The following is a 27,944-nucleotide window of genomic DNA, read 5'->3' on the forward strand; positions in this document are numbered from 1 at the left end:
TAAAACTTTATTTACAAAAATAAAAAATTTCATAAAATTTTCATACTACAAAAATCTTTCAATTTTGTTCTACCACTTCAAAAATACAAAGACAGATGGGCAGACCAAATCTGGCCATGGACAGCTGTTTGCTGATGCCAGCTCTAGATTAACACATGTATGGACTTTGGAGGCTTGGTGGGGTTTAGGTTGGTGGTCCCAAAGAGAAAACTAAGATGTGATTATTTATTCATCATTAGACTCTGCTATGTATGACTTACACCATTGAACTCAAAGATGTAAGTCACAGTCCCTGATCTTGGGCTGCTTGTGCTTCTCCACTGAAGCTGAGGTGTGGAAGGCCTTCCTTCACCGCACAACACATAGCCTTATCTGACTTTCACAAAAAGCAAGTGTGAGCTCATCTCAGGTGCTTCTACCTGAGGCTAGGACAGAGCCTAAGCTAAAAGTGATTATACTGATCACATGCTTCCTCCAATCCCTAGGAATTTTATAACAGTTCTTTCCTTCTCTCCACATTACTTTATTACTATGTTAAGAGGTAATATTCAGTTAATGTACGAAAGGCCAGTGCGACCATTAAAAGCTACTACTCCAACTAGTCTTCAGCAATAGCATCTGTGACTCTGGTTTTTCATTTCAGGCCAAGGAGAAGAAATCTGTACCTACCAGGCAGGATAAAAAAGTTTATCTTAAGGCTAAAAAGAAAAATCAGAAAAATTTTCATTCTGTCCTCTGATCAAGTTAGAAATATTTTTTTCACAGCAAACATTAAGCATTTTTACCCAGATGAACACAAAACAGACATGAAATATACAGTCTTTTAGAATATACTTCAGTTGGTTCTACAGATTGTGAATTTGAAAAAAAATATAGCAGAAAGCCCATGTTATGTTAGCACCAGTTAAAGGATAAAGCAAGGAAACATAATTCACAATTAAGGGGAAAAAAACCAAGGGTTATTTCTAATCCAAACCAAACCAGAGGGAAGAACAGATACTCAACAATGATGAAAAAAATGAGCAAGACTGAACTATCTTATTGAGCCGAGTACTGATAACATCTGTTACTCAAAAGAAATGAGCTTTAGTACTTGTGTACTTGGTAGAAAGATAATAAGCTAAGAGAGATACAAGCTTACAGTATTTCCCTGCTATTCTCAAGGCTTTCCAATTCTAGTCTCAACAACTCTAGAAAGAGGTGACAAGAAACCAGTTTTTCTAGGGCATGAATCTAATCATATGGTAAGGAGGCTACATGAAAAAAAAAAAAATCACCCAAGGAGTATGCCTACTAGACACCGCTTTGTATCCGTTAACTGGACAATGATTTGCTGTTTTCTCCTTCTCTGGTCTGGAACAGTAAGGACAGAAAATGTACAGAAAATTCTTTAAAACACAGTAGTTCTTTATAGTATACCAACAAGTGCTATGATTCACAAGTACTCCTATATAAACCTACAAGACCTACATTTCTTGTTTTACCACAATCTATATTAAGGCTAACCATATCCTGGAGCCTTCTGTTATCTACAAGTCATTCTTCATTGTGTTGATTATATGACTGTTTCAAGGCAGAAACTCAATGGCTCAAGTAAGAAACCTGCAGTCCTGAGCAAAGAATTCTCACATCAAGAAAAATGTCCACTTATCTCCTACCCTCCTACCAGGGTTCAAAATCCTTTATGAAATTTACATCATAATAATGTTAAAATAATATATCATTACAATTGACTATCAAAGATTAAAAAGGGAGTAGCAAATAATGTCAATGAAACTGACCCATGGATAGTTATCTAGGGAAAGTTAATTCTGAAACACATACTTTCCACCAATAAAAGCTTTTATCCAAAAGCATACCTGTTTTAGAATTTGTTCAGAACAAATTCAATACTTGGTGGTCATCTACTAGGTAACTCAAATTTAGTATTTTACTGTTGGTGATCAGTGGAGTTTTTGCTTTGTTTTTGTGCTAGTCCTGAAGCTTGAACAAGAACTGGATACAGGCCCTGAGTTCTTCTGTTCAAGGCTAGCACTCTACCACTTGAGCCCCCAACTCCCCTTCCAGCTTTTCAGTGGTTAATCAGTAAGAGTCTCAAGAACTTTTCAGCCTGGATGGCTCAGAACCATATCAACATGTCTCAACCTCCTGAGTAGCTAGGATTACAGGTGTCCAGCTACCAATAGTTTTTAATAATAAAAATATAAGAGAGCCAGGCACTGGTGGCTCACACCGATAATCCTAGCTACTCAGAAGGCTGAGATCTGAGGATCACAGTTCAAAGCCAGCCCAGGCAGGAAAGTCCGTGAGACTCTTATCGCCAATAAACCACCAGAAAACCTGAAGTGGCACTGTGGCTCAAATGACAGAATGCTGCTAGCCTTGAGCTGAAGAGCTGAGGAACAATGCTTAGGCCCAGAGTTCAAGCCCCATGACTGACCAATAAAACAAAACAACAACAACAAAAAAAGATAAAGTAGAAAACACTTGGTTTTGATAATTTCACTTATACTGAATAAAAATGTAAAATTAAGTGGTTACCATTAATTTTAGATTTATTTCACAGCATGGTTTCTTAAGAATTAGAGCAGAATTATGTCACAAAAAAGAGTAGAACAACCAAGTCCAAAAATATCCACTGATTTACTTAGCTATTACAAAGTTTGGCCTATAAACCTTGAGTAACTTTGATATTTCTGCTTTTTTGTAATATTTCTTCTGACATTTCATTAATCTTTTAGTAATGAAATTTTTAACCAGACACAAAAATCTAACCTAGGTTTTCTAATTATGAGTTGAAAAAAATATGCAGATGTTTATCAAATACTTTCGGAAACTGACCATACTTAGTTTTCCCTCTGTATTTGTGGGTTCTACATCTGTACTCAACTTACCAAAATGCAGATTTTCAGAACAAGAAAGTTCCAAAAATCAAAACCTAAATTTGTTGCATCGTAAGCACATGCTGAATCCCTCAGAATGAAGCAATGTCAGATCCAGTCTCAATAGGGTTCATACTGTAGAGAACCGATCAGCTCCAATCTATTCATATATTATATAGTTAGGCCTATCATGCTTGTATCTGTGCCAACTATGTACAAATCATCTTCTTGTCATTATTCCCTAAACAATACAGCACAACAAGTTTTTACAGAGTATTTTCATTTTATTACATAGTACAAGTAACCTAGTGGTCATTTAAAGAGCATGGAAAGATGCGTGCATGTTATATGCAAACCTGGTGTCATTTTACTGTAAAGGACTTGAGCATCTGCAGATTTTGGTACCATATGCCATCCTTGAGCTAATCTTTCAAGGACACTGAGGAAGATTTCAGGTGGAACTTCACTTACAAACTTAAAAAGTCAAAAAGAATTATGTTCATAAAACCTCATAAGAGGGGGTAAGATCTACCTTTCAATCTTTCCTGAATTAAACAAAAAGATTTAAATTTCCACATCAATAACACATAGTACTGAAGCAACAAGTCAATAAAATTTTGCATTTTAAAACCAAAAGGAGTACATTTGGACATTTCAAATTATAAAATTCAGTTCTAAAGCAGGAATTGCTACTGTGTAACAAATACTGCTCATATCAAAAGTGCTGGTGAAAAGAACTCAATACTTCCACAAAATCTGTCATACATCTAATCAAACTATCATAATGAAAATTTAAATGTTTAATTAAGGTGCTTGAAGTTTGCACTTCAGGGCCCACTCAATAAGTATTCATCTGCTACCTCTTTGTAGCAACTCCAGATAGGAATGATTCCAACTTCTGCTACTTTCTAAAGTGTGGCATCTGTGGAGCTGGACTGCCCTCTATGGGAAAGGAAGAGGATACACTCATTAGCTGTCCTGTGTGAATTTTCTCGTTAATTCGGAGTTCGCATCCATCTTGAAGCATCCGAATTGCAATACGGGCGATGTTCTTAGAGTCATCAAGACCACTGTGAGGTCGCCCATCATAATCCATTCCTAATTTTTCAAGCATTATTGTCAGTTTGGTTTGGCTTCTGGGAACCTGAAAAATAAAAAGCTTAGTAAATCATTCTTTAGTGCTCTGAACAGCAATAAAAGGCCAGAGTGAAGTTAAAATTAAAAAAAAAAAAACAAGAATGGGGGAGCAAATATAGTCATTATATTTAATGTATAATATACAAATGTATAATATACAAAAAGTAAACGACATAACTTGAGGATAGGGATGGGAAGGGGAAAATAGGGGAGAACAAAGGAAGGAAAGAGTAACATGACCAAGAAGCATTGTACTCACACTGACCTATGAAACTGTAATCCCTTTGTACAACTATTCAATCATATTAATAACAAAAAAAAAAAAAATATATATATATATATATATATATATGCACTTCCCCACCCTAAAACAACCAAAATGATCAATTACAACAAAATAAAGTTAGGCAAAAGGCAATACTCTTGATCAAATGAAGCAAATTCTCATAGTTTATAAAGTAGTCTTAGAGTTTTAGGTGAAATACAGAATCCTCAGGCATTTGTAATTTAACATAAAATTTAACAAACCATTTACAAAGGGACTGTATGGTTTTAGACATATAAAGATCAACCTTCTCTTAAACTGAAACTAATAATTTAACATAATGGTCTTTGTAACTACTTGACTTCTTACATAGATATAAACAGTAATTAGGCTTTCTGAGATGACTAAAACTAATGACAGTAAAAATGAAAGATGGGGTTAGGGTTGTATGTTATTTTTCAGGCTAATTCAAACATGTTCTACAAATTTAGGGACCACTGTTCTAACTTCAAAGAAATTGATATAGCTTTACATCCTGTAGTTTTTGCAGAGTCACGTGTGCACCTTGGAACTGCAGGTTCATCACTACGATGATTGCAGCAGTACTCCTAGGGTTACTGGTAGACTACGGAACACGCACTATGTTAACTACAATTTTAAAAAAAAAACTATGAAAAACTACCATATGATAAGTATCAGTAACTATTGTAAGCTGTAATAATGCAAATGCACACTGTATCTTCCACTATATTTTTTTTAGAAAATATGCTTCTAAAAATAACTTTTTCAATACACTGGACAATTTAGTTGGGAGAGACAAATGTCAGAAACACACAACCTTCTAAGACCAAATCATAAAGAAATAGATTATGTAAACTGATCTATACCTAGTAAGGAAACTGAATCTGTAATTAAGAATCCCCAAGATGGGCACCAGGGGCTCACACCTGTAATCCTAACTACTCAGGAGGCTGATATGTGAGGATCACGGTTTGAAGCTAGCCTGGGCAGAAAAGTACATGAGACTATTATCTCCTATTAATCCTAGAAGAACAGAAGTGGTACTGTGGCTCAGGTGATAGAGCAGTAGCCTTAAAATAAAAGGAGCTCAGGGGCATCACCCAAGCCCAGAGTTCAAGCCCCAGCACTGGCCAAAGAGAAAAAAAAGAATTTTCTGGGAAGTGGAGGTATGGCACAAGTTGGTAAAACACAAGCTTCTACTGGAAAAGTCAAGTACTTGGCTTGGGAGGACCTGATTTAAAGCCTCAATACTGGCACCAAAAAAATAGACAAACTACACAGACAAACTACATAGGAATATATCCCTTATAAATATCATAACACAAAAATCCTCAATATAAGCAAACTAAATCCAGCAGTTCATTAAAAGGATTACATACCACAACTGTGTACTGGAAAGCAAGAATGGTTCAACATTTTAAAAAAGGGCTGGGAAGGGGGCTCAGTGGTAGAGTGCTTGCCTTGCATGCATGAGGCCCTGGGTTTGATTCCTCAGCACCACATAAGCAAAAAGAAAAAAGCCAGAAGTGGCACTGTGGCTCAAGTGGTAGAGCGCTAGCCTTGAGCTGAAGAGCTGAGGGACAGCGCCCAGGCCCAGAGTTCAGGTCCCATGACCGGACCTAAAAAAAATGTAGTACACCACATTTAGAGAATGAATGAGAAAAACCACATGACCACCCCCAACAGGTGTAGTAAAAAGCATAATAAAAATCAAACAACCTTTCATGATGCAACAAAAACCTCTCCAAAAATTAACAAAAGGAAAAGGAAAATACCTCAAAAAAAAAGTTGTAAGAAAACCCACAGCTAACATCATACTCCCTTCTAAACTTAGGAATAGCCATATGTTCACATTCACTACTTTCAGTTGATTAAAACAACTGAAAGTTTTACTTAAAACAATTAGGAAAAAGAAATAACGAGCACCCAAAAGGGAAAAGCTAAACTGTCCCTGTCCACAGGTGACACTGTTTTATATAGAAAATCTAGATTCCAGATAAAAGAACATTTTTTTTTAGAATAAACAGATTAAAGTTGCAGGTTCAAAATCAACATAGAAAAACCCACTGTTTCCAGACTAACAATGAAAATTCAACATGGAAATTACAAAATAAACTTCATTTAAAATAGCAACATGAAGAATAAAGTACTCAGGAATAAACTTAGCCAAGAAATGATAAAGACTTGTATACTGAAGGCTACAAAATATTGCTGAGAGACATTTGAGAAGGCACTAATAAATGAAGACATCCTAAGCTCATAGTTAAGATTTAAAATATCAAAATTATCCAAAGAAATCTAGATTAAATATGATGTATACTGAAATACTTTTTTGTATTATAACAAACAATTCTGATCTACCAACTCAATGGGACCTCAGACAGACAAACCAACTGAGAAAAAATAGTGGTCTAACATATCTTCATTTCAAAACTTACTATAAAGCTACTGTAATCAAAATGGTAAAGTACCAGGATGAAGATAAAACAAGAGTCCCAGAAGAGAACAGACTCCAGAAATGGATCCTCAAGTACATATAAATGGATTTATATGTATATTTATACCACATGATTTATACCACATGAAAAATAAGTAGATTAAAGATTAAAAATGCATAATCTAAAATGAATAAAACACTTCACAGAAAACATAAGGAAAGGCTTCATGACATTAGATTTGATAGTGATGTGGATATAACACCAAAACATACATTGCAGAAAAAATAAAAACTTCATCAAAATTTTAAAACAAGAGAAATGGAAACTTCTGATATAAGAAAAAAAAAACTTTCAAATGTGTCATTTGAAAGGTGGTAATATTATTTAGAACTTCCCTACACAAAAATCCTGATTTTAACGGAAACAACCAAGATTCAGAACATTATAAGGGAATACTTCTCAAAACTTTATGCTAATAAGTTTGAGAACTTGATAGAAATGGACCTTTTCCTAGCAAATATTGACATGCCAAAACTAAACCAAGATGAGTTAAACCAGCTTAACAGGCCCATATCAAGCATTGAAATAGAAACAGCAATAAGAGACCTCCCAGCTAAGAAAAGTCCAGGACCAGATGGTTTTACAGCGGAATTTTACAAGGCCTTCAAAGCAGAGCTCACACCAATACTCCTCCAACTCTTCAATGAAATTGAAAGAGAAAGCTCACTACCGAACACATTCTATGAAGCCATCATAACCCTCATCCCAAAACTAGGCAGGGACTCATCAAAGAAAGAGAACTATAGACCCATTTCTTTGATGAACATTGATGCAAAACTTCTCAACAAAATTTTGGCCAATCGACTTCAACAATTCATCCAGAAAATCATATACCATGATCAAACAGGATTCATTTCAGGGATGCAAAGCTGGTTCAATATACGCAAATCAATTCATATTATTCATCACATCAACAGGAGCAAGAATAAGAACCACATGGTTATCTCAATAGATGCAGAAAAAGCATTTGACAAGATCCAACACCCCTTTATGATGAAGGTTCTGGAAAAATTAGGAATCCATGGAACATTCCTCAATACAATAAAGGCTGTATATGACAAACCTACAGCCAGCATTATACTCAATGGTGAAAAACTAAAGCCATTTCCTCTTAACTCAGGAACAAGACAAGGATGCCTACTCTCTCCACTTCTCTTCAACCTAGTATTAGAATGCCTAGCTACAGCAATAAGACAAGATGCAGACATAAAGGGGATCCAAATAGGGAAAGAAGAAATAAAACTCTCCCTCTTTGCAGATGACATGATCTTGTATTTAAAGAATCCCATAGACTCCACTCCCAAATTACTCAAGCTGATTCAAAACTTTGGCAAAGTAGCAGGTTATAAAATTAACCCCCAAAAATCAATGGCTTTTCTATATGCCAACAATGAGAAAAGTGTGGCTGAAATTAGGAAAGCAACTCCATTTGTAATAGCCCCACAAAAAATAAAATACCTAGGAATTAACTTAACCAAAGAAGTGAAGGACCTCTATGATGAAAACTTTAAAATCTTGAAAAAGGAAATCAACACAGAACTTAAAAAATGGCAAAACCTCCCATGCTCCTGGATTGGCAAGATTAACATCGTGAAAATGGCAATACTTCCCAAGGCTATCTACAAATTCCACGCGATACCTATCAAAATTCCACCCTCATTCTTCAAGGAAATAGAAGAGGCAATCCAAAAATTCATATGGAACAATAAAAGACCCTGAATAGCAAAAACGCTCCTCAACGGAAAGAACACTGCTGGAGGAATATCAATACCAAATTTCAAACTCTACTATAAAGCCATAGTAATCAAAACAGCTTGGTATTGGCATAAGAACAGACCTCAGGACCAATGGAATAGAATTGAAAACCCAGAAATGAACCTACAGACCTATAGCCATCTAATCTTCGATAAGGAAGCTAAAACAATAGAATGGAAGAAAGACAGCCTCTTCAGTAAATGGTGCTGGCAAAATTGGTTAACTACATGTAGAAAACTAAAGCTAGATCCTTATATATCACCCTGCACCAGAATCAACTCCAAATGGATCAAAGACCTTGAACTCAAAGCAGACACTCTGAAAACATTACAGGATGGAATAGGAGAAACCTTAGGTCTCCTTGGCTCAGGCCGAAATTTTATGAATAGAGACCCGGAAGCACAACAAATCAAAGAAAGGTTGGACAAATGGGATTGCATACGGTTGCAGAGCTTCTGCAGGGCAAATGACATAGCTAGCAAGATCAATAGAAAGCCCACCGATTGGGAGAAGATCTTTACTAGCCATACAATGGACAAGGGTCTCATATCTAAAATATACTTGGAACTCAAAAAATTAAACCACCCAACAACAAATCCTCAAAGAAACAACTGCCCAATAAATAAGTGGGAGAAAGACTTAAAGAGAAGCTTCTCTGAAGAAGAAAGAAGGATGGCCAATAGACACATGAAGAAATGTTCAACATCCCTAGCCATAAAAGAAATGCAAATCAAAACAACATTGAGATATCACCTCACTCCAGTTAGAACAGCAAAAATCAAGAACTCTAACAACAACAGATGCTGGAGGGGATGTGGACAGAAAGGAACCTTACTTCATTGTTGGTGGGAATGTAAACTTGTTCAACCACTTTGGAAAGCAGTATGGAGGTTCCTCAAAAGACTTCACATAGATCTCCCCTATGATCCAGCAATCCCACTTTTGGGCATTTACCCAAATGTTTACAAACAAGACCACACTAAAGCTACCAGCACAACTATGTTTATTGCAGCATTATTTACCATAGCTAAGATATGGAACCAACCCAGATGCCCCTCAGTAGATGAATGGATCAAGAAAATGTGGTATATATACACAATGGAATTCTATGCCTCCATCAGAAAGAATGACATTTCCCCATTTGTTAGGAAATGGAAAGGTTTGGAAAAAATTATATTAAGTGAAGTAAGCCAGGCCCAAAGAAGCATAGGTCCCATGGTTTCCCTTATTTGCAATATCTAGTATAGGTATGAGTCAAGCGGAAAAGGTCAGATAATGTGATGTTAGGAAAATGAACCCTTAAATATGTTAATGTTTTCGTTTCTTTCATGCATGTGTTTCTAACGCATTTATAAGATTATTTCTTTGTTGCTTTGTATGTCCCTCCCCCACAGTGTAACCCCCGCTTTCACTATATTTGATGTCAGTATAACATGTGGAGGAGATGGGGACAAACAAGTCGTTTAAGGATTCAGGTGGACCTGTTGCAACAATGAGAAGTAAAAAATGTCATGTCAAAACCAGCTTTACAATGTCGGTGTGTGGGGGGGGAGGGGGGTATAAGTGGGTGGGGGGAGGGGGGAGGCTGGGAAGGGAGGTGAAGGGTAAACAAAGGAGGAGGCTGCAATGCTTGGTAAGAAATGTATGCATTATCCTGCCCATGTAATTGTAGCCCCTCTGTACAGTATGTTCTCAAATAAAATAAAATTAAATTTAAAAAAAAAATCCTGATTTTAAAATGGGTGGTCTAATTCTTTCAGTTCCTAAAGAACTAAGAGACTTACAACAGTTATGTGGACATTCATCCTCCTTATGGCATTATTTACAATAGCCAAACATTCAAGGTACAAAGGAATTTTTTTCAAATGTAGCATACATTTTTAATAGAATATTACTCAACCAGAGGAAGAAAGAAAACTCTGACATAGTACATGTATGAACCTTGAAGACATTATGCTGTTAAATAAGCAATATGCTGATTTCACTTAGAGGAAGTCTGTTGAAAAGTTAAATTTATAGAGACAGAAAGAATGATAGTCACCAAAGGCTAAGAAAAAGGAAGTTCAATAAGCACAGTTTCAGTTTTAGGAGACAAAAAGTTCTAGAGATGGACATTGTGATAATGGTATAACAATGTGAATGTATTTAACACCATCAAATTCAACACTTTAACAATGACTAAAGAAGCAGATGTGATAGATTTTTATCACTGCAAAAAAATAAAAACAAAATATAAAACAAGAAGTTTTAGACAGTGACAGAAAAAGTTAACTTTACTAAGCAAAGGCCAAAGGCCAAAGGCCAATTCATTCTATCATATTGCTTTTTCACTGTGCTGGTCTTTGGGATTGAGCCCTGAGCCTAGAAGCTGTCCCTGAGCTTTTGTACTCAAGGGTAGCATTCTACCATTGAAGCTCTATTTCTAGCTTTGGCTGGCTTCAAACCTTGATCCTCAGATCTCAACCTCCTGAGTGGTTAGGATTGTAGGTGTGAGCCACTGGTACCCAGCTCTATTATACTGTTTAAAAAAATTATGCAAACCTGAACAACAGAAAACACCCCCCCACACACAACATACACATCTGATTCTGCAAAGGGAAAAGTCTTAACAAGGTATCCTAGTAGAAAGGTGAATGAATGGCAGGAAAACAGGCCAGATTGTGTTGAATGGTTTGTAAAAATGCTCCAAGAACCAGTCTACTTAGGAAGACTTTTTTCCCCCCTAAAATCATAAACCAGCTGAACAAGAAAAGGTTTGACTTCAAGTTAAAATATTCTCAGATTTCAAAGAAAACAGTCTTTGAAAATAGCATATAACAATAAGAAACCTCAAAAATGCTCACACTTCCCTTTCGGCTTCACAAAGTTATTAATAAGTCTCAAGCAATCTAAAAAACTAGAAGAAAATTGTTTTTCTAGCCTTTCTATACTAGTATACGTCTAGGTGAGAGCTGCTTTCTCTGATCTTCTGCTCAGCCTGAAATCTGACTTTGAGAAAGAGCTCTGTGGATGTAATCTGATACTATACTAAAAATGCAACTAATATTCTGCCCCTTAAAATTGTTCTAATGTTGTGCAAGAGTATTCTGGCATGCACAAGAAAGAAGGAAATATTTCTTTCTAATTCTCATCTTTCGAAATACGTGATTCTCTTTGGTCATTTAGCAAGCATGGAGAGCAAGGGCAGAAACTATAACTGGAAGAAAACGAAATTCATGTGAGCTTATATATAATTTTTTTTTAATCACAAAATGAGCAAAAGAAAAATCCCCAATAAGAGGAAAAATTATTAAGTATACTTAAGGGAGTAGTAAACCATAACAAAGTCACACTATAAACCAGTATGAAAAGATTCCTAAGCTCCTTAAAAAAAAAAAAACAAAAAAAAAACTAATAGATTTAGGGATTTCACCAAAAAGTAGTAGTCCATATGGCTAATAAAAAAAAGTTCAAGGGCTGGGAAGATGGCTTGGCGGTAGAGTGCTTGCCTTGCATGCATGAGGCCCTGGGTTCGGTTCCACAGCACCACATAAGCAGAAAAAGCCAGGAGTGGCACTGGAAGAGCGCTAGCCTTGAGCTGAAGAGCTGAGGGACAGTGCCAAGGCCCAGAGTTCAGGCCCCACGACTGACACACACACACACACACACACACACACACACACAAATTCAGTTTCATGAGTGATCACTTATCTTCTCTCATTTAGGATGTCAAATGAAAGCATCACACATCCATCAGATTAACTTAACAATGATAATGTCTGGCAATATCAGACACCTACAAAAATATGCACCAACTGAAAACTTACCATTACTAATACGAGTACAAATAAGGTACCACCCTTTGGGAAAATTACTTTTGCATTATCTAGTAATAACAATACACATAGCCTACAAACCAGCAATTCCACTCATAGGTTTATGCCCTGAACAAATGAGTACAAATTAGAAGATACATTTATATAAGAAATATTTATATTACCATAACAAGTAAAGCTATTCTTCATTACTGAAAGAAAAACAAAAGATCTCCCCTGCTAAACGGAACTTTAAAATTTGTGACCATGAAAACAGCAGTGCAGAAGATATTTAAAAGAATCCTATATACAAGACAATAAATGCAATCAGGAAAATATGGGGAAAAAAAAAGCACTGGTGGCTCAGAACTGTAATCCTAGCTACTCATGAGGCTGAGATCTGAGGATTGTAGTTCAAAGCCAACCCAGGCAAGAAAGTCTATGAGACTCATCTCCAATTAACCTTCAGAAAACCGGACGTGGTGCTGTGGCTCAAGTGTAGAATGCTAGCCTTGAGCTAAAGAGCTCAAGGACAGCACCTGGGTCCAGAGTTCAAGCCCCACGACCGACAAAAAAATTTCACTAGATAAATAGGTAAGAAAATTAGTAGGAAGCCAGGCACCGGTGGCTCATGCCTGTAATCCTAGTTACTCAGGAGGCTGAGATCTGAAGATTGTGGTTCAAAGCCAGCCCCAGCAGGAAAGTCCAATAAACCACTAGAAAAACGGAAATGGCGCTGTGGCTCAAGCAGTAGCAGGCTGGCCTTGAACTGAAGAGTGAGGGATAGCACCCAAGCCCCACGAGCGACAAAAAAGAAAAGAAAAAAGAAAGAAAGAAAAGAAAATTAGTAGAGAAGAATAAAACATTACAACAAACAAGTGTTAGGAATTACTACATACCTTTCAATCATTAACTCTGAGTATGAATGATCTCATTTTCCAGTGATTTGATTATAAAGGTAATATTATTACAAAGATGTAGGGTGAGGAAGAACACACAGGAGAGGGAGGTTAATAGAGCCAAATACCTTCCACAGCAGGAATTCAACACACATCTCAAAACTGAAAATTCACGTGACTTAGAAATAGGAAGGTAGATGCATACCAGTGACTCTTTCCTGTATTCCTAGCTACTCCAGAGGCCAAGATCTGAGAATCACAGTAGAAAGTCATCCTGGACAGACATATTTAAGAGACTCTTGACTCCAATTAACCAGCAAAAAGCCAGAGCTGGAGGTTTGACTCAATGGTAGAATGGCAGCCATGAGGCAGGCCCTGAATTCATGCCTCGATACTGGCACACTGGCGCACTGACAGGCATGCACATGCACACACACACATACCCCTCACATACACAACGAAGAAATATGAAGGTAATTTTTTTTTTAATTTTAATTTAAAAAGAACAGAACCAGTAGCTCTGGCGAGGGCTGTAGCAAAAGGCTGCCATTTGTTCTAAGCCTTCTAGTTTTATTTAAATTTTTACACTATATGTTTGATCAAATAAAATTAAAATTGAGTGATGAACATATGTTCTATGAGCAATCCACATATAAATAAGTGGTTCAAATGCTTTCATGTGTATACAGATCACCTACTTAAATAAAGTGAATGAGAAAAATGAGGGGGAAAAAGGTTTAGCTTTGTAATTTGAACTGCAAATCTATGAAGCAGAAATTATATAGCCTTTTTCTGTTAAAAAATGTAGAAAAATCAAGTGTACTTTTAAAAAGATAGCAAGTCAGAGGCTGGGAAGGTAGCTCAGTGGTAGAGCGCTTGCCTTGCATGCTTGAGGCCCTGGTTCCATTCCTCAGCACCACATAAGCAGGAAAAAAAAAAAGCCGGAAGTGGCGCTGTGGCTCAAGTGGTAGAGTGCTAGCCTTGAGCTGAAGAGCTGAGGGACAGGGCCCAGGCCCAGAGTTCAGGCTCCACGACTGGACCCAAAAATAAATAAATAAATAAATAAAATAAAAAGATAGCAAGCCAGTATATTTTGAGATAATACAGAGAAAAAGTATAGAAATTTTACCTTGTAAAAGTTTCCATATGATTTTCGAATATTGATCCACTTTTTAGCAAAAGAAGGATATTTGAGCCTGCTAAGTTGGCACTGCATGTTCAAGAACTTACTCATATCCCATGAACTGGTAAATAAAAACAGGAGAGAAATGCATACAATAAGTACTATGCCAATACTACACAAATGAGTATTTTAAGTCATTCTTTTTAGTTTGAATTTGTCAACTTTCTTATATTCACCTAATGTCAAGCTTCGAAAATTAACCTGGTTTCCTACAATACACCTCAAAAATAACTTCAAAAAAGAAAAAGATAGCCTCAGTGCTGGTGGCTCATGTTTGTAATTCAGGCTACTCAGGAGGCTGAGATCTGGGGATCATAGTTCAAAGCCAGGCTGAGTATACTTTTTTTTCCAGAAACTAATTCATATTAGGCTCACTTTGTATGTGGGTGAGTGTATATGCATGTATGTGTCCACACACACACTACTTTGGGGTTTTGAACTCAGTGCCTGGGTACTATCCTGAGCTTTCTTGCTCAAGGCTAGAGATCTACCATTTGAGCCATAGGTCTACCTTTGGGTTTTGGTGGTTAACTAGTACGAGTCTCATGGACTTCCTTGCCTGGCTTCAAACCATGATCCTCAGACCTCAGAAGCTGGGATTATAGGCATTTACCAATAGTGCCCAGCACTCTTGATTACTTTTATTTTTATTTTATATTTTGATTCCTGGGAAGGCTTCCATTTGTTAAATATTGTTTTATGCTTATTTACTGTATGTTTGCTTACTACTTTTTTTTTTTTTTGGGTCCGGTCGTGGAGCCTGAACTCTGGGCCTGGGTGCTGTCCCTCAGCTCTTCAGCTCAATGCTAGCGCTCTACCACTTGAGCCACAGAGCCACTTCCGGCTTTTTTCTTTTTGCTTATGTGGTGCTGAGGAACTGAACCCAGGGCTTCAGGCATGCAAGGCAAGCGCTCTACCACTGAGCCACCTTCCCAGCCCTGCTTACTACTTTTTATGTGCTTACTATCCTTTTTATTTTTTGTCGGTCATGGGGCTTTAAGTCTAGGCCTGAACACTGACTCTCAGCTCTTCAGCTTAAGGCTAACACTCTACCACTTGAGCCACTGTGCCACTTCCAGTTTTCTGAGTGGTTTACTGGAGATAAGAGTCTCACAGACTTTCCTGCCAGGGCTGGCTTTGAACCGCGATCCTCAGATCTCAGCCTCCTGAGTAGCTAGGATTACAGGCATGAGCCACCAGCGCCTGGCATTTGTTTACTGTCTTATACTTACTATTTATTAATACTATGTGTAATGCTAGGTTTATCATATTGCATTCTTTGAGGGTATGTTTTTGAAATAAAACAACTTAATGAGATAATAAATGAGTTGAAATATAATCTGTTGTGCTAAAACACTTTCCATCATAACAATCCCCTTGCTATAGTTAAAAAGAGGCCAATACTAAATGTTAAATGTGGAAACCATGTTGGCTCACATGTGGCTCTTCTTAGATGAGGGGAGTCGGAACAATAGAAGTTATACTCATTAGCCAAAACTCCTCAACTTATCTACTATACAGGCAACAAGAGTATACTCAACTACACTAATTGAAAGTGTCTATCCTTAGGGTCCTATTTGTATGTGTATTTTTAATATCTAAAGCAATCTCCACATACCCTTAAGCTCCTTGCTTGAGATGTTATTTTTGGAGGTATCAATTACTGTTTCTGTTAGTGCTCTCACTACAAACTGCAAAAATTTTGAAATCATCTGTTCTAGAATTTGACATTTTATAGAACTGTACATACTGTTATAACAGCAAAACCTATTAGTATTATCAAAATGAGTATTATTAAAATGAGGCTGATCAACATTTTCCAAAACTTCTAAACTCACGGTCATGTGATTAATCAACATTCTCCTCTTGCATGTAAACTCTTGTAACCTATGTTGATGTCTGAGTACAAACCATCCACAGTGTAAAAAAACCACTAGTGGTTCACAACTTACTTCTTTAGCATTCATAGTAGCATTATGGTACAGGAGTTGTCTTAGTGCAATACATGTAATCCTTGTTTAATCTTTCTGTTTTCCCTGTCTAGCTTTTTATTAATAAATGCTTTTGGGCATACACTTTTGAGACCAGCACTATAGTAAACATTATGGAAGATGATCCTAAAGGATTTCTAATTTCATGACATACATAAAATTAAGTTATAGGGCTGGGAAGGTGGCTCAGTGGTAGAGCGCTTGCCTTGTATGCATGAGGCCCTGGGTTCGATTCCTCAGCAAAAAGAAAAAAGCCGGAAGTGGCGCTGTGGCTCAAGTGGTAGAGCATTAGCCTTGAGCTGAAGAGCTGAGGGACAGCGTCCAAGCCCAGAGTTCAGGCCCTACGACCGGACCCAAAAACAAAAAATAAATAAATAAAATAAAATAAAATAAAATTAAGTTATATATTATTAGAATATATAGTCAGAGTGGAACATTTTCATAAAGGTTATCAGACTTTTAAAAAAAGATCAATATGAATTATAGTGTGAAGTTAACACACAAGGAAAGCTCTGAATAAGCATATAGAAGTAGTGAGGAAGAGTCTCCCAACAGAGAAAAGTATAAAATACAGAGGAAAGGTAAACAAGGGGAATTCCTGGGCAGCTGTAAAAAGGAGTAATAGCAAGTAGATTAGGCTAAAAAGGTAGGATGAAATGAAAGAACCCTGAGGCCAAGGTGAAGGCTTGATAGCTAGCAAATGTCAGGATTCAAACAGGATTTCAGGTAATTTTAGATTGTGTATTATTAATATTTATCTTTCCAGCCCTCTAATTGTTACTGCTTTCTCTCTTCTTCATCCCTAGGATTCAAGTTTTAAGTAGAAAGAATAATAGAAAAGGGAACACTGTTGTTATGAGGTTATTCCAGAACTTTTAATAAATTATACTTTTGTGGTTATTATAAGAGTTGAATAAATAACATCCATGCTTAATTTTTAGAAGATTAAAAAAGATAATTATACTCAGTACTTACCCATCTGTTAATATGCAATATTTATACTTTGTTCCTAATTCTTTCAACTTCATCCAGTCAATTACTTTTTTCAGTACTAGAGGGAAAGTATCAGCTTTGTCTACCTGATCCTGAGAACATAAAAACAGAATATGTAAAAGTCAAGGCAGCCAATCCTACAAAATACCCAAACATAAACTACAGGGTAGGGGACAATATGAAAATAGTCTATTTATGCTTTAAACTTCATGAATTCCTAGGCTTAACCCCACCTATCTAAAGTTTCATTTAAGTCAACTAAAAACTGCCCATAGCTAAGTATTAGGAACTGCCTTTAATTGAAATATACAATCCTGCCCCAATAAGATTTTAGATCATCCCTTGTGGTTCCCTTTTTATAGGTTCCAACCTAGTAGTTTATGGATTCTTAAGAATAAAGGGAACAAAAGACCTAGAATAGCCAAAACAATTCTAGGCAAAAAAGACTACTCGGGAGGGATTTGATGCCAGACTTCAAACTCTACTATAGAGCCATAATAACAAAGACAGCATGGTACTGGCACAAAAACAGACCTGAAGGCGAATGGAGTGGAACAGAAGATCCAGAATAAAACCATACTCCTACAGTCAGCTGATATTTGACAAAGGAACCAGAGACATACAGTAGAAGAAACACAGCCTCTTCAACTACTAGGACTGGGAAAACTGGGCAGCCACATGCAGAAACCCAGCCTATCACCCAGCCTATCACCATGCACCAACATCAACTCAAAATGGATTGAAGACCTTAACATCAAACCTGAATCTCTGAAACTACTGCAGGACAGAGTAGGAGAGGCACTTGAACTTATAGGCACAGGAAGGAACTTCCTGAACAGAGTCCCAGGGTAATAACAAATTGGAGAGACTTGACAAATGGGACTACCTTAAAATAAAAAGTTTCTGTACAGCTAAAGTTATAGCAACCAAGCTAGAAAGACATCCAACTAACTAGGAAAAAATATTTACCAGCAATATATCAGACAAGGGGCTAATATCCAATATAAACAGGGAACTCAAGAAACTAATCCCTCCCAAACCTAACAAACCAATGACTAAATGGGCAAGGGAACTAAAGAGAGACTTCTCAGAAGAAGAGATAAAAATGGCAAAGAAACACATGAGGAAATGTTCACCATCCCTGGTTGTGAAGGAAATGCAAATAAAGACAACCCTAAGATACCACCTTACCCCAGTCAGAATGGCCCACATCCTAAAGTCAGCCAACGACAAATGCTGGAGGGGATGCGGAGAAAGAGGAACCCTATTACACTGCTGGTGGGAATGTACACTTATACAACCACTTTAGAAAACAGTGTGGAGGGTCCTCAGATAGCTAAATATTGACCTCCCTTATGACCCAGTCATACCACTCCTAGGCATCTACCCTGAGCAACAGGAACCAGGATACACAGACACATGCACCAATATGTTCAGTGCAGCACTGTTCACAATAGCCAGGATATAGAAACAACCAGATGTCCCACCACAGATGAATGGATCCAAAAATTGTGGTATCTATACACAATGGAATATTATGCAGCCATTAGAAAGGACAAAATAATGGCATTTGCAGGGAAATGGATAGAGCTGGAAGAAATCATGTTGAGTGAGGTAAGCCAAGAGCAAAGAGATAAACGGCACATGGTGTCCCTGATAAGTGGATGCTAAATCCAAAATGTAAGGTGATAAGACAAAATTAACAAGACTTAAGAGACAAAACTCATCTTGTCGAATCACTAGTAAATAACCCTATGCTGCTGCTCATATATATGGTATATATGTGCACACTGGAGGGAAACCAGGAGGAAGACACAGCACTAGAGGGAATCAGGGGAAAACATACAACAACAGGACCCATCAGCTGCACTGGACATTGATCAAAATGAGCTAAGCAACTCAATGGCAGCGATGGGAGGGAGGGAACAAGTGGGAAAGAGGGAACAGTTGATGCTGTGCAAAACAAAAGAAATGTGGAAGAAATAACTGCATTGCAAAGCTCATAGAACTCATAAATGTTATAGACCATGATAGACAATTTGCCCCATTAAAGTTAGAATGTGTTTGTGACTTTAACTAAGCATCACTATCCCACAATACTGTGAAATTTGGAAAATTATGTAACCACTTAAATCACAGTAAGAAATTTGGAAAAAAAAAAAAAAAAAAAGAGTAAAGGGCAATCTTTTATCAGCTGTAAGCCATCATCTCCTGAGTGATTGCTCCAAACAATACCAAACTATCAGAACTTCCTAAAATGTACCAGCCCAATCAACCACTCTCACAAAATGCCCTCCAGACATTCTGCAAGGCTTTCAAGATAAGGGACCCAGGAGAACCTTTTAAGCTGGCACGACACAGTCTATCTTGACCATTTCATTAGATCATGTACATTTGAGCCACCCACACTACATGAAATTCTGCTGTTTCATGCCTGAAATGACCAGTCCTCCCCCTACTTATCTTTATTCAGCCCAAGGTAACCAGCATAAAACATGAAAGGTTCTCCCCTCCCCCACCCCCGACATCCTGTATTTCCTGTCATCAATGGAAACCTTATGCAGATGCTAAATACCCTGACTTCTAACTCTTTATTGTAACCACATCTATCTCTTTCTGAATCCCTACCTAGTTCCTTGGCATATATTATAGAAGACACCCAACCATATGCAGAATGACTGAAAGAATAAGCGAGTTAAGAAAGTAAATAAAAGACCTACTCATTAAAATACAAGCACGTCCTAAGAGTAAATATAGTCAGGTTGCAAATAGATACATTCTAAAACTTATCCCCAAGTAGAGCACAATAACACTCAGCTAATTCTCTATTTTACAAATAAAATATTTAAGATGTATCATTACAACTCTTTAAAGGGAAAAGTTAAGTATATGATACATGATTTGCTTTTTGTTTTTTAAGATGAGGATCTTACTATGCTGCACAAGCTGGTTTCAAACTCCTGGGCTCAAGTGACCATCCCACCTCAGTCTTCTAGGAGCTGGGAGTACATTCACCACCTTGTCCAACCATTTATTTGTTGATTACAATATGGTGACCTTTACTCCAAGCAAGGAGAACACATTAAATTACTCGTAACAGTAATTTCTAAACTTTGTAGAAAGCAAGTCTCTAATTTGAAATAATAAGATCACAACCTGAGTAATTCCAGTAAGACTGATGCAGAAATCAGACAGATGTGTATTCATCTCTGGCCTCACATACTGCTGAAATGTATCTTCCTACAAAGGAAGGCAACAGTTACTTTAATGTGCATAAACTACATGACACATTGAACAAAAGTGCTCTGACTTTATAGGTGTTCATGGTACAGATCTATCTAGAATTTTTTTTTGTTGGTCGTGAGGCCTGCACTCTGGGCCTGGGCACTATCCCTCAGCTCTTCAGCTCAAGGCTAGTGCTCTACCACCTGAGCCACAGTGCCACTTCTGGCCTTTTCTGCTTATGTGGTGCTGAGGATCAAACCCAGGGCCTTATGCATGCAAGGCAAGCACTCTACCACTGAGCCACCTTCCCAGCTGCTACCTAGAATTTTTAAAGGATTCATTTCCCCTAACAAAGCCCTCTGATATTTTGATTAAAATTATTTGCTTCGCAATTTAAAAAAAAATTGAGATACTGAGTTTGAAAGCAAACCTTTAAATCAAAACTTAAATGAACATTTCTTGAAGAACTAAACATTGAAAACTTTGTACTACTTTAAAACTATAAACCTAAAATCTAAATAAGGGAGAACTGTCCCTAAAAGAAGTGAAATCAATTTGCCCTTATAGTATCATTTTTCCCTTTATTTATTTATTTATTTATTTTTATTTTTGTCTAGTCATATGGTTTGAACTCAGGACCTGGGCACTGTCCCTGGGCTTCTTTTGCTCAAGGCTAGCTCAAGGTTAGCATTGTACCACTAGAGCCACAGCTTCATTTCCAGCATTTTTTGCTGCTGGTTGTGGGGCTTGAACTCAGGGCCTGGGCACTACCTCTGAGCCTCTTTGTGCTCAAGGCTAATGCTCTACCACCTGAGTCACAGCACCATTTCCAGTTTTTGAGTGCTTAATTTGAGAAAACAGTCTCCTGGGACTTTTCTGCCAGGGCTGGCTTCAAACCAAGATCCTCAGATCTCAGCCTCCTGAGTAGGATTACAGGCATGAGTCACTGATGCCCAGCTCGTATATATTTTATATGGCTTAGAAATGAAGGTTACAGTTGTTTTCCCCATAAATTTTCCATCAGAATGATGACAGTGATTTCTGTTAATTATCATTCATAGCTATCAGAGTGCCTATGCCTACAGCAGTAGTCTTTAACTGGATTACACATTTAAAAAAGAAACAAAAAACAAAACCAATAAAACAGTAAGTTTTAAGTTATATGCTGATGTCAGGGGCTAGGTGCTACCACCAAACTGAATTAGGATCTCTGAGACTAGGACCAGGCATTAAGGTGTTTTTGTTTTTTTACTTCCCAAGAGATTTTGTTATCATGGGAAAAAAAAGGGAAGCAATTCCTAAAAGTGCCTTAGTAAAGCTTTTCTGTTAAGACAATGTCACAACAAAAGCAAAATACTCACCTGAGACTTCTAGTTCTAGCTAAAATAGCAAATGAGATTCTCCAACTTACAAGAGACACCAAAATAGTTACTACTAAAAACAAAATTCACTTACAATTTCTAAGGTGTGAGTATTCAATAAAACAACAGGAAACTCAATTATTTCATGTACGAACTCAGGTGGATTACCCTCTTCACAAGTGGCTTCAAAGTCAATAATACAAATGTAGTCGTAGTAACTGTCTGCACAATTGCTCTCTTTCAACATTAATTTCTGCTTTTTATAATAGTTTTTCAGCCTCTTCTTCAGAACATCCTTTACTCCTCTAAATAGAAAAAAATAAAAATATATATAAAATAAAATTTATTTAGGCAAATTTTACACTCAAGAATCAGAACTTTTATCTGCTGGTACTGGATTGAACCTTGACAAGTCACAGCCTAATTTATCAAATGCTAGCTAAAATAAATGTAAGGGAAGCAAAATTCAAAGCTAAGTTAACAGACAACATGAACCTTTTCTCCAAAACATATACAACTTCCAACCTTCAGCCTTATCCACATATACCACTAATATAGTCATAGTGCCCCATAGATTAAGATGACACACAAAACCTGAATTTTTTTTTTTTGGTCGGTTGTGGGGCTTGGGTGCTGTCGCTGCGCTCTTCAGCTCAAGGTGAGTACTCTACCACTTGAGCCACAGCTCCACTTCTAAAACCTGAAATTTTTGTTAAATTATTCTACAGGTCATGCACAAATGTCTGATATGAAAATTCAGGTAAATTGGCCTTATTATGCTCTTTTTTTATTGGCATTTATAGGTTAGATGACTAAAAAAATCTTTAAGATTATGAAATTACTGTAATCCTGGCATATGAAGTTGAATAGCTGCTAGTTGCTTTGGAAACTAGTTTAGAAGATATCATTCTTACTGTCCTTAAGAACCTTATCACACTCAGTAGATTCTTGGTGAAAGCTTTGCATTACTTGGTTAGTCTCCCTTTCTTTCTTTCATCCTTTTAGGGAAGGGGGGTGTTGGGAGTAGAGGTAGTTAATTTAAGATAGGGCATCAGGGCATGAAGTCACAGGTATATACTACTGCATATGCCCTTCCCCCTCCCTTCCTCTTTTCCTTCCTTTTTTTTTTTTGAGAAACTGCTGTAAAAACTAGCTCTTGGAATAAAAAAAAATCCATCATTTTTACTTCCCCTTGCTCCTCCCCATTCAACTACTCACCTTAAAAAAAACAAAACACACCCACCTCATCAAAATACCAAGAATCTAGTTCTCCTTAATGATCTCTACTATGGCTCCCATAGCTTCTTCATAAATGACAAACACCTCCACTATCACAGCCTTCCAATTCATTCTTTACCATGTTCATATTACCTATCGTTTCAGTCTACTGTCAAAGGTTCTTTTCCCCCAATGTTCAATGGTACATCATACACTACAGACAAAACATCCTGTAAGTCACTGCCTTAATATGTGGTATGTTTTCATGTTCTAGAACTTTGATTATTATATAGCAAGGGCTTAGCATAAGATCATAGCAGAAAAACAAACAAACAAGAATTAGTCCTCTATATATCACCTTTATAATAATAATTTTAAAAATAATTACAAGTTTTGTTTTTCCTTGAAATACCATCCTTCCTTTTATTGTTTGACATAATTCAAGTGTTCTCTTTCTGAATTGAAGATACTCTGTTCTGTATCTCTACCTCCTCTTCCTTGCTCAAAACTGGCACTATATCATGAGCCACACTTCTACTTCTGGTTTGTTGGTGGTTAATTGGAGATAAGTCTCCCAGACTTCCCTGCCCAACTTCGATCTCAGCCTCCTGAGTAGCTAGGATTACAGCATGAGCCACCAGTGTGTGGCTTCAATGTTCTGTATTCTCATGCTACAAGTGGCCAGAACTCCAATGTAGCACTGGCCACTTTGTACTGCAATTATTTGTGTATTTTCCTAAGAGTCTGAGATTTCCAAAGTAAGGAAATATCTTATTTACCTTCTGATAAAGCCTAGTCTAGTGCTTAGAATTCAATACCAGTTTGTTGAATAAATTTATAAACATCTAGGTCTCTAGCTTTCATGCAAGCCAGGGTATGCAGTTGATCTTCACATCTGAAAAGGACAAAAATTTTCAGAAAAATCTTCTATAAGTGACAGATTGTAACTTCACAACTGAAAGGCAGGGAAAGATGAAGTCAAAAGGTTCTTCACAAATTATGATATAGAGAATCTAGAAGGAAAAATACATTTGTGCTCTTTCAGAAAGCAGCAAAGCTTAATTTTTCTTTTTCTTTTTTTGCAACAGTCCTAGGGCTTGAAATCTGGACCTAGTCTGAGCATAGAGGAAGAATATCATTTAAAGGGAATAAGAATTTAGGGGTACACTGAAATATTATGTCTCCATGTTTCATATAATCAAATTTTTCCTTTATGCTGGACAGTTCAATTGTTTATCAAAATACAGTGACTCCAAAGTCATTCCTGCCACATATACTAAGTTATAGAAAATTATTGATTTGATTTGTAAAATACCATTCACATCCTACATATATGTGTATCTCATTAAAGATACAGTTATTATTTCAATCTATATACAGTTAAGTGATGCATACTATCATTCTACAGTATTTTAGAAACTAAAACACTTTTTGATAAATGATTTCTTTAAACTACCTGATTTCAGACAAATCCCAAACTCTTTATGAAAACAATATGAATAGGCAAAGAAAAAAGAAACATGTCCTACATCTGTCAATTAAATAAACCTAAAAAACTAAAAATTGAAGTTAGGCACAGTGATACACACCTAATAACCTTAACATTCAGGCAGCTATGGTTGGAAGATGAGCATGTACTACTTTATATAATTTTAATTTTTGTTTTGTGTATGTTGGGGGGGGGGGGCCTGAGCACTGACCCTGAGCTTTTCCCCCCATTTGAACCACAGCTTAACTTCCAGCTTTTTTCATTCTTAATTGGAGATGAGTCTCTCATTTTCCTGTCCAAGCTGGTTTCAAACTTCGATTCTCCAATCTCAGCCTCCTGAGCAGCTAGGATTACAGACTAAGCCACTGGGACCCAGCTAAAGTTATTTTTAATTACCTGGTTTCAAGCTTGAATTCTGAAAGCTTAGCTCTGAGTTCTTCCTTACTCATTCTGTTAATACAACCATTTGTAATGGCAATCTCTTTGTAAACTGGGTCACTGAAGTCACTTGTGTTGGAGGTAATGAATTCAGATCTATTTGTTTCTTGGTCATCAATACACCGTTGCTTTTTCTGTAAAAGTAAAAAAGAGGAGGAATTAATTTATAATTATTACAAATGCAGATTCAATGATTCAAACTTCTGAGACTTCTATATGTTACAAAGCCAATGAAAATGTCCTCTGCAGCAATGAGAGGCCAGGATAGGAAAATGAAAGATGTGTTTTCAATATAACTTGCTCTACTCTATTCTGAGTCAGGAGGCTCCTTAAAGGCAAAGAGTCTAAGAAAAATGAGAATTAATGTCAGAATCAGTCACTTCAGTACAGAACTCAGCTGACCTTGGGTGGGTTGTTAGCTTTTGATCTACAGTTTCTTTTTCTATCAAAACAAGGTATAATTATCTTAAGTGGTACTTGGTAAAATGATAAATAGTATTTAGGCAGCATTATTACAAGTATGAAATAAAATTATGTGTAGCCCAGTGAGGGCAAGGTCTGTTCAAGCCCAAATATGCTAAAAAGAAAAGCAATTTACTAGCTGAATCCCTCTGCTTGGTTGAAATCAGCAGAGAATTTTTTTTTTGAGTGGGGGGTCTAGTCGTGGGGCCTGAACTTTGGGCCTGGGCGCTGTCCCTCAGCTCTTCAGCTCAAGGCTAGCGCTCTACCACTTGAGTCACAGTGCCACTTCTGACTTTTTTCTTTTTGAGTATGTGATGCTGAGGAATCGAACCCAGGGCCTCGTGCATGCAAGGCAAGCGCTCTACCACTGAGCCACCTTCCCAGCCCAAGGGAGAAAATTTTTATACTCATTTATTAGGAGCATCCAATGACAAGTTTTAAAAGATAGGATAGTCACTAAGTCCAATTTGGAACAGTTGTCATATCTTGAAGTTTTAAGACTTTGAAATATACTGAAGTATCTACATACGTCTCTTAAAAAAACAAACAAAAAACTTTACAAGCACTGATGGCTCATGCCTATAAATCCTAGCTACTCAGAAGGCTGACATATGAAGGTCAGCCCAGAAAATAAAATCCCTAAAACTAATCTCCAATTGGCCAGCAAAAATCTTGAAGTGGGGGTGTGGCTCAAGTGGCAGAGCAGCAGCCTAGTTCAAAAGAGCTAAGGGAAGGGTGAAGTCCTAAGTTCAAACCCTAGTACTTGCATTTTTAAAATCTTTTGATAAAAATGTCTTACAATGAGGAGAGAAGTGGGGTTGTTAGGGCATAAGAAAGTTTCTTTCCAAGTATCAAGGAGAACGAGATAGCCACATAGAGAAGGAGAAGAAGCATGTAGGACAGTCAAACATAAAGACTCTTAAGGAAAAAGACCTTTCTCTACAAAAGACAGCAGGGAAGCCAGAGGTACTTGTAGAAGGTCCTGCAGAAGGGAGTGAACCAGCCCAGTTCAGATTACAAAAAGATCATTGTAGCTGTGGTGCGTTAACATCACAGATGGAAGGAACAGAAGAGCTAGAAAAACCTCGTGCCAATACTCAGTATGAAGTAGTCAACTTTTGTTTGTAAGAGAAAGAAAAAAAGCCTAGCTTGGGTGTTAACAATTTACAATCCACCGTGCTGGCCAGCAACTATCCTATTCGTAAAAAATCGATCAATAAAATCCAGAGTTGTCTTTGTACAGCGATTTAAAAACAAACAAACAAAAAATCAATGAAAAAGATCTAAGATTTTTGTTTGTTTTACCATTTTTGCCACTACAACGGGGATCTGTGAATGACGCATGGCGAGGGGGGGGGGCCTTCACGCCAGAAATCCTAGCTACTCAGGAGGCTGAGATCTGAGGTTCATGGTTCCAACGAGCTAAGGCAGGAGAAAAGGTCTTGTGTCCACAGAAGCCCCCAAAAGACCGAAGTGGAGCTGTGCCTCGACTGGTAGAACACTAGCCTTGAGTACAACAGCCTAGGCACAGTGCCCGAGCCCTGGGTTCAAGCCCCCGGGTCACCCCCAATCTCCCCCCCACACACACACCTCAGTACTCTGTTTGGAGGGAAATAGTAGGACACAGGGAAAAGTCAGAGGCGAAGCTCCACTCAAGAGGCGCAGTGGAGAAAGGGCCGAGGCTGGCGTCCTAAGAAAAGTGACCTCTCCTGGGTAGAGGGGTCGGGGGTTGGGGGGGGGGGGCTCCCCACTTCAGAAACCACTACCTCTCCAAGAGCCGACGGGGCGGGGGCGAGGTGGAGGTAGAATGGCAACAGAGAACGTTTGCTGCAGAATTCTCACTCGGAACTTCTCCGACGACTGTTTCCTCACACCCGGGGTGGAGGCCGGGCGGGGGGGGGGGGGCTCACCGGGCCCCGATCCGGGTCCGGGGCGGCCCGGGGCGTGCGGGCTGCAGCGCCGCAGCACCACCACCGGCCAAGAGGCGTCCCCGGTGAGGGAGGCCGCGGAAGAGAGGGGCTGGCGGGGCGCGGACCCGCGGCTCACCTCGAGATGGCCCGGCCGCGGCTGCTGCTGCTCCTCGCACGGCGTCTCTGGCGACCCGGGCTGCGCGCGAGCCAGGGCCTCGCCATCGCGACGCCGTCCACTCGGTTCATCTTCCTCCATGCCGGCTCCTGCACCCAGAAGCCAGCTACCGCAGCTGCACCCGGGCTCGCTCTCACTCCGCCAAATCCCTCCGACCTCGCTCTTCTCGGTTGAAAAATTACCGGGTTTCACGTTCCCGCGGCGGCAGCCACACAAACTCCGACGGGCACCTCCCACTTCCGGGAGCG

At 38.1% G+C, this 27,944-nt stretch overlaps 1 protein-coding gene across 3 annotated transcripts; it reads right to left on the reverse strand.

Annotated features, from left to right (window-relative positions):
* Positions 1 to 27,944, reverse strand: Eri1 (exoribonuclease 1). 3 transcript variants are annotated; one of them, XM_070016270.1, is made up of 7 exons: positions 27,658 to 27,944; positions 25,108 to 25,283; positions 22,099 to 22,309; positions 20,575 to 20,658; positions 17,401 to 17,510; positions 14,381 to 14,495; positions 1 to 4,026 (listed from the first exon to the last, which is right to left on the reverse strand). In XM_070016270.1, exons 1-7 carry the CDS (start codon positions 27,775 to 27,777, stop codon positions 3,784 to 3,786), a joined length of 1,059 nt encoding a protein of 352 aa, XP_069872371.1. In that variant the 5' UTR covers positions 27,778 to 27,944; the 3' UTR covers positions 1 to 3,783. The 3 variants fall into 3 exon arrangements, with proteins under 3 accessions (XP_069872371.1, XP_069872373.1, XP_069872372.1); XM_070016272.1 differs by lacking the exon at positions 27,658 to 27,944 and adding an exon at positions 27,378 to 27,395; XM_070016271.1 differs by lacking the exon at positions 27,658 to 27,944 and adding an exon at positions 27,202 to 27,334.

This window comes from Dipodomys merriami, unplaced genomic scaffold, assembly GCF_024711535.1.
Source record: "Dipodomys merriami isolate MVZ:Mamm:240054 unplaced genomic scaffold, mDipMer1.0.p SCAF_12, whole genome shotgun sequence".
Classification (NCBI taxonomy): Eukaryota; Metazoa; Chordata; class Mammalia; order Rodentia; family Heteromyidae; genus Dipodomys; species Dipodomys merriami.